The sequence below is a fragment of the Cyphomyrmex costatus genome, unplaced genomic scaffold, assembly GCF_001594065.2.
Source record: "Cyphomyrmex costatus isolate MS0001 unplaced genomic scaffold, Ccosl1.0 scaffold137, whole genome shotgun sequence".
NCBI lineage: Eukaryota > Metazoa > Arthropoda > Insecta > Hymenoptera > Formicidae > Cyphomyrmex > Cyphomyrmex costatus.
The window spans coordinates 863,125-871,697 of record NW_017275358.1 but is presented as its reverse complement, the minus strand read 5'-3'; the positions used below and the strand labels follow the sequence as shown (position 1 = coordinate 871,697).

The 8,573-nt window shown below is 36.5% G+C and overlaps 1 protein-coding gene across 1 annotated transcript in view; it reads right to left on the bottom strand.

The window, feature by feature from the left end:
• Nucleotides 1–3,421: 3,421 nt before the first annotated feature.
• The window catches only part of LOC108782891 (defective proboscis extension response 1), a 90,218-nt gene continuing 85,066 nt past the window's right edge, over nt 3,422–8,573 (bottom strand). The window contains exon 3 of the mRNA XM_018551284.1: nt 3,422–3,619. Within this exon, the coding sequence (XP_018406786.1) occupies nt 3,422–3,619 (198 nt within the window). The remainder of the gene's footprint in view (nt 3,620–8,573) is intronic.

Below are 8,573 nucleotides of genomic sequence, written 5' to 3'. Positions count from 1 at the left end.
TGCACGCCGTGATACCCATTTTTCTTTTCCCTTTTTTTTTTTTACAGTTTCATAACAACTTATTATGGAACTTACCACGTAGACTATTTTTGTAAGCGATAACTGTACTTATACAAACCTTTTATATGACATTATAAAGATTTCTAGTACAGATATTATACTTTATCTTTTTCTAATGGCAAGAAAGGTTGTTACGTTCAGTTTTTTCGAGGAGGATTTCAAGAGTTAAATTAAAACCCTTTTGAGGAGGATATTAAATTGAGGACTTTTAAATGCAAAATGTTCTCTCGTTACTATAGGTATGCATTAACTCTATTTGTTTCGCGAGAGATAAAAAACTAGGGGAGATTTAATCTTTGACCAGGATAAACCGGGGATTAATAGTTGGTGCGGCGACAAATAATCCAGATGTCATGCACGCGACAGGCAAACGGCGAGTGTGTGAAACTTGAAAATATTCTCTCGGGAACTCTTCCAAAATATATAATATACGTCAGATGAATTTATCGATCGCATGGGCGGATCTGTCCGGACGCGTTCGGCTGCTACAACAAAATATTATCCTTCGCTGCGGCGATTAAATTAGAGCCCGGACAAACTTGCGGATTAATGGTGGCAGATCGACTATTAATCTGGTCGCTGTGAGCGAGCAAAATAAACGCAGCTCGTGGAACGCTGGAAAATATTTTGCATGCGGCTCTACTAAGAATACACTGTCAAGAACCAAATTTATGGCGCATTTCGTCGATTTATTTCGTGGTGTTCAGCTGCTATGAAAGAATGATACTTTTTGCGTGTCGCGAATAACACAAATTCAAAGGAAACCTATATATATCTGCTTGATCATAAATAACTTTCATACGATAGCAAACGTCCTGTGTTCTTCGCGACGAATCGATTATCTCTTCGTCAAAGAGAGTTTCCGTGATTCATTACGCGTTTGTCGGTCTTTTTCTCGTTTTACCTATAACGTAACGACGATATATAAAATTCTCTTTCATCGACTCGTACGTGACTTGTCCGCCAATAAATCAACGATTATCGATGAACAATCGCGCCTAGCGGCATCGACTTCCGACATCGAGTGGCGTCGGTTGATCAGGTAGTTTGGCATTACAGTCCAACCAATCCGGAACGGGTGTTCGGACGAGCGAATTTAGCGTGTTTGCGTGGCACGCGCGGCATCAAAGCCTGGTCGCAACGTTGGCCTCTATCCGTTCATCCTTGGATCATCCCGTCGTAACCGCATATACCCCGACGTGAGGCCTGCCAATTGTATCGCGTCCTCTGTAACTGCCACCATTGTTACGTCGTTCAAATTTCGCCTTTGCCTTTCTCCGTTGTGATTTGCACACGACCCCGATAACGTCACGCCAGCAGCCGCATGACGATTTAATCACTGCGAAGACCGCCGCTCGGTTATCGGCAGTTCTCAGATAAATCATCGACAGGTTGTGTGACACGCGTAACCGTGCATTTACGTGTGATTGTCGATTGGATCGCATCGAAACCGCGAACTATTTAAAACGATTATGCCAGATTATTGCCGCTATGACATCCAATTAACGATTTGCAAATTATTATAATTTATGTATTTAGAATTATTTATAAGAGGCTTTAAGTGTTTTTAATATTATACACTCTCAGATTCGATATTCATAATTTGTTTCGTAATTAAGTATGTCATAACTAATTTTGTTTAAAAAGTAAATCACCTAAATGCTCTTGTTTTCCAATCTTATTTTTTTTAAGAGTATGTGTCCAGCATAATTTTCATTTTACGAGGCGACAAAAAATCCATTAATTATTGTAATGTGGAGAGTTATGTGAATGTTGAATAGAAAAGCGTACTTTCGAAAATCAAGAATTACGAAGAGTGCATTCGCGTGCAGCGCGGAATAAGAGAAAACCGAGAATGGCGAGAATACGACGCGAATCTTCACAAATCGTAAATTAAAGTCACGTTACGAAAGATAGAGGCGGACGGAGACGTATCGTAATTCATTCAATTTCTTTCTCGGCGTTGCGACGTTTTATTTATTGTCGTAAACGACGCCGAGTGTCGACTTTTATCTCGCGCTGAGTGGAGAACGTGCGACACGCCTTTTAAAGACGAATTTATGCAATGCTTCCTCGACGATCAGCTCGAATAAATTATGCAGCGTGAGAAAGCAGTGAGCCTTGCGAACAATGTTTTCACAAAAATGCCTGTCCACGTGAAAAGAGAAATTGTGAATATGTTTCGAGAAGACCATTTCGATGCGCTCTGGGTATAGTCATTAGTTAATCATTATAGTTAAATTGTCAACCGTTTATTATTCTTTATTATTTATCGGTTTTCTAATCGATAAAAAGCAATGTTAAACACATAAATTTATACGTGTTCAGGTAAAATTTTTATTGAAATCTGACCTGGACGTGTACATTGAATAATTAAATCCCGATTATATTTTGATGAATGCACTCGAACGAAAACCCGTTTACCCGACGTAATCATTTTGGATTGTAATAAAGTGTGAATCGTGTAAATTCACCTTAACCTTTCGCTATGTACGAATGGCATTTCTGGCGCAGCCTTTATTCCACGCTTTGTTCAGTCACGCTTCGCCTCCGATTCGCTCAATCAATCTCACAGAAGCCTTTCATTGGCACACCGCTATTCAGACATTTTCTCCTTATTCCGCTCGCCAAAGTCGCCTTTCTCGTCGTCGGTCGTCCTTCAAACGCGCGCATGTCGTCTGCACGTCTAACGTATTCGTCAACGGCTCTTCGAAGATCTCTGCTGAGACTAGGGGCAAGTGTCAAGCGTGCTGATTTAACCCCCTCTTGCCTAGCGAGTGATATATATTTAGAGATTCAAAGAGAAGAACAAAGAAGGTCAAGTCTAATGACATTTCATATATGAACTTTCGTACTTAACTCTCACAGTCCAATAAGATTTGATGCAATGAAATTGTTTTATTTTAATAATTAATTCACTGTCGTTTGGGAGTTTGTATTTTATTTTGAAGAGAAAGTTTATTAATTCTATTTATGAAGTTAAAATTTTAACACGAATACATTATTCATATACAAAGCGTCCTTTTGTTTGAATACAGAAAATGATGATGGATAATTGAAAAAAAAAAGTAATGTTTTCCCTCTTTTTATTTGGAAGAGTGGGAATTAGGTCTGACCAGATAGACCCATTACTACTTTGAAGAGGGATCGATCGAACTAGCAATTCCTGTTTAATATATTATAGATTCGTGCTTAAAATGACAAACGTCCTGATTTAGTATGCGTACTGAAAAAGATCAAAAAGATAGTTATTTTTAGTTGCGATACATTTATAAATTCATAAATATTTCCATCACAATTAACTTACAGTCTTGCATGTCGTGGACAATATAATGTTTGGATCGATATAGAAGCATCACATCTAATCGGCATTCTCGTCTTTGATTATCAAGAGTGAATGCTGCTCTTTCAGCACACATACTAAATCAGGACATAGGTTTGTCACTTTGAGCGACGTGCGCGAATTTATGTTAAGATGGAATTGCTTGTTCGATCGATCTAATGGCGTCCCACTTCGCAGTAGTAATAATCGCTGTCTAGGCAGACCTAATTCTTGCATCTTTAAAAGAGAAGGATATTAGCTTTTGTTCGTTTATACCAAGCAAAGATTTATACATATATAATGAAATGCTTTTTTCATTACACATATAATAGAATTATTTTTTATTAAATAAATGTGTATCTATATTGAACTTTGTTAAAATTTTATACAAGCAATGCTACAATTTTGTCTGAAGAATAACAGGAATACGAAAAAATTTTACTACTTCATCAAGAATTAATTATCAACGTAAATGACACTTTATTTCTAAGGCGTTCACATTTCATCGGAATAATCGTCGCAATCAGATTCGAGAGACAGATTTTGTCGGAAAGAGTTAATACTCGCCTTATGGCGAAGGGAGAATTGTACAAGTGCACAGCGATCGAGTGGCACGAAATATAGTCGACATTACGTATCGGAGCAAGTGGGGCATTATCGTTGGTTAAACCGCGGCCGCAATCTGCGCTGCACCGGTCTATATAAAATGTGTGCTGCCGATAACAAGAGACCACCCCTTGCCGTGGACTAATGGTCTCCACAAGAAGTCTGGTCTGTAAACATATGTCAGCTGGAGTTACTCCGCGACGATTTTATTAGTTTCTACCGTCCACAAAACGCGCATCTGTTCCCCACGGATGTCTGTTCAGCGGATACTTGTGATTATTGATCATATTATCGCGGCTTCTTCTCTCTTTTCCTCCCACCTTTATTTTCATTAACTTCACTCTTTTATTAGCTTCATTAATTGTTAATTATAAAATAAACACGAGAAATCAATTGCGGTAATAGAGACGAACGATAGAATAATAATCAAGATTCGAGTTATAATGTACTCAATTTATTCGAAATATGATGTATCAGAATACATTTTATCCGTCGACGAGAAATTATTTAAGACTATTATTTAATAATAAAACGTATTATTTATTTATATACAGAGATTCATTGATACCATCGCGTTTTGTTGAAAGTTTCCTTTTTTCTCAATTCCACTGTCTAACGTTTATCAGATTGCTCATTGCACGTATATATACGATCGGAAAGCATGTAATTTTCTCCTTTCTCGAGCGTGTAGTTTCATCTCGTGTATCTGGAAATATGATTTCTACGAAATTGTCGCGTGTAACGTCGTGCACAATTCCGGTCGCGACGACGGCTTCGATTACCACTTGCTCTTTTCATTAAGAAGAAAAGAAAGCCTATAAACGATAAGAGCGAAGTGATTTGTAGCAAAATATTTGTCCTATTTTATTTTCTTGTGTGTATGTACATGTATATGTATATATGCATGATCACTTTGAACTCGTGCTTTATGCACAATAGCAGTACTCTTTTTTGCTTGTAAAAAAATAAAAGAGACAAATGTGCAGTTTTTGATGTCATTAAAAGTTTACTTTACGACAGGAAACATTTATTATTTCCATCGAAGTTTGATGGAAAAATGAGTGTAACGAAGTTATTTAATATGCAAATTGGATCATTTAACTGAATTAATTTTAAATAGATAACAAAGTCATGTTTTGATTCCATTGCGCGACACCTTTCGCCGCGAAGTTAATTCAAATTCTATAAATATTCATTTGTTCATTCAATATAAAAACTTACTTTCAATAGCGATTAAAAGATTAATGTTTTTATAATCGTTACTTTTTTATTCGCCGCAAATAACTACACGAGTTAAATATTTATGGTTTATATCGCACAACTTTAACATATCTCCTCCAATGTGAAAGCGAAAAGGATCAAACTCCGCAAAATACTGGCGAAACAATTTACGTCGATTGGACAGAAAGGTCGGTAAGCTGCTTTGTTGGTTGAGCGACTCCGTAAGCCGTACTTTAGTCAGCATAGACATCTCCGATGTTCTGCGGAAAAAGTGGTGATATCCTTTTTCCAAGAGGACCACGTTGCCATCAACGTGGCTAACTGACGAGCGCGTGTCCTCCGACAACCCATTCGGTGGTGAATCGATCTCTTGTGTGTTTGTCCCATATGATATATACGTACAAACCGCGACATATACGAGGCAAGTGGAAGGATCGGTGTAGGTATTAGTCGGAGACGTTCTACAGATCATCCTATACCGACAGGAATCCACAACGCGATAAACAAATCCGCGTTGTTCCATATCTCGTAAATTCGTCGGGGCGGAATCGAGGTATACCAGTTCCAGGAAGGCAGAAGGTCGGAGCAACGTCAGATAAATCTGGCAAACAGTCCCTCGGTTCGTCATAACTCTCGATGTCATCTCGGTACTCTCGCGTCTCATCTATCCTTGTGTCTCTATCTCGGGCGGATAATACATGCGGTTGATTAATTTTGAAATTTAATTCGGCGAAGTAGGTGACTCGTCGCACGGTATTCGCAATAGATTCTTTTCATATGCGGTAAATGTTAGTAATTTTCTTTTCGATATTTTATCTGTTTTGTATGGAAAAAATCTTAAGCATTTTATAGAAATTAAATTTAAAGTTACATTTCTTAATTCTTCTTAGTATTTGTGGATTGTGACATATGTGATTGGTAATGGTATTAAAAGTAATAATGTATAATATTATTATAAAGAGAGGGTTCTTCTATATCATGATAATCTGTGATTAAATTTATATATTTAAATAATAACTATATATTTGAGTATACATTAATAATACTTTGTTGAAAATATAAATCGAATTATTTTAATATATTGGGAGTACAAATTAGTTCGCCTCCAAAGACGAGTCATTTTTTCTAGATGGAATTCGATAATTGCCTGAGAGATGGGAAAAAGTAGTAGCCAGCGATGGACAATACTTTAATTAATCTGTTCATTCATTTTGTTTTGAAATAAATGCATTTTTGAACAGAAAAAACGGATCGAACTAATTTGTACATCTAATATAAAGCTAATTAAGTATATATATAGTCTTAACTATACCTATAATATATATAATTACATATAATTAATATATATATAATTTGTTTTATATTTATTTTTAGTTTAACTAACATATGATGCATTTTTTAAATAATTAAATGTATTATATAACTTCCTGTTCTTTTATTAATCAATAAATATACTTCAGTTATGAAATCACAAGTGACATTATTTGATTTTCATGCTCGGCTTTTTTTAGAAGTTAGTTAGTATGCTCAAAGGCATTTTTAGAATGCAAAATTAAAATACAACTTTACTTTTTAGTTGTACGGTCTTTATAATGGTGGTGGTTTCCATTTGAGAGATTATTCAAAGCGTCATTTACAAAGGGCTTTCTGCACGACGACGTAATTAGCACTTGCGCGCGAAGTAAGATTTAAAAGACGTCTCTTATTTTCATCGCGCAACGTTAATAATCTCTCTCTCTTTCTTACTCTCTCTTCCTCTCCCTCTCTCTCTCTCTCTCTCTCTCTCTCTCTCCCTCGCGCTCCCTTTCTCTTTCTCCTCCCTTGATTTCTCATGTGCGCACTATGCATATTGTTAATTTGACCCACATATTACCTGCACCCGGATGCGCGTGTAGAAAATAGCGGTATACAGAGACGTGTATCAGTGATGCGGTACCGTGCGCGCCATGTTACCTCAAGATGAATTATTCCTGCACAAGACGACAGAATCGTGCGGCTTGCAACGAACATTTTCGCCGCCGGCAGGTGCTCTTATACAGACTACATAAGGTTTACACATCAAACTTTAGTAAGATTCTCTCTCTGATAAGTACAGATGTGTCACTACTCGCCTTCTCGCGCTATTTATAAGTTTATATAAATTTTGTGAGGACACATTTCGAATTAAAAACTTATAAGTAAAGCTTTCATAAAATAAATTAAAGAATAAGGTATCTGTTAATTAATTATTTCTATTTAAAGTTCAAATCCTTTGTATAATTTAAGTTTTGATATATTATTATATTTCAATCTTATACAGTATATATAGGTACGCGATGTTATAGGCGCCACTAACATGGTGCCTCCTCCCCCCGCCATGCCGAACTCGCTTACCGTGTTTCGTCGCCCCTGTGTGCACATTATCGCTCGACAAAAGTGATACTACGATAAATTTTTTCGGTTTGTATATACATACACAAAAATATGTGCGTAGGTGTGTGCGCACATTATACACATATATATATATATATAAAATACACACATAAATCTACCTATACATATATATGTATATCTCCGTCTATTCTATTTAAATATAATTCTTCGCCGTTATCTCGTTCCACCCGATGCACCTGTTCCTAGCATCCTTATGTTTGGACGAGTGCATGCACCTTCGCAATGCTTATTGTAGCTGAAAGACGAGGCGATTTGTAACGTCCAATTCCCCTCGAGTAACAAGATTTATGTGTACCACTAGAGGAGAGGTTTCCGAGGACATCTTAGAATAAAGAACGACGGAGGATGCTAGAAATGGATAAATATGATTCGATTTCGTCTTATTTGAAATATAGATCACTTTTTCTAGAACGTCCCTTATTATACATGCATGCACAAAATTGATAAAGCAAATCTAGATTTTTAAATCTAGATTTTACTCCCTCTTTAAATGATCGCACATATCCATTTGTATTATTTTTAATCCTCATATATTTATAATTATTCTGTTTTTCCAGCACAATCCATCATTTAATAATTCGGACACGTACCATTATTATTTGAATAAATGATGACGTAATATTATTATTGTTACATTACGATTACTGCAAAAGTGGATGTACGGTAAAACACGTGAAAATGTAAAATATAAGAATCCTTAAATCACAGTCGAGCTATAGGCACAATTAAAGTGCCGGGGTTCTGCGCAGGATTCTTCTTTTTACGCATATATAGCTCTGTGGCGTAACGTGAAATCTGCGTAATCGCCCGAAGTTGTTTTGCAATTTTATCGGATCGTTGTATTCCACCAATCGTTATGCCATAAAAGGGATGGAAATAAATAAATAAAACAGCGAGAGAGAGAGAGAGAGAGAGAGAGAGAGAGAGAGAG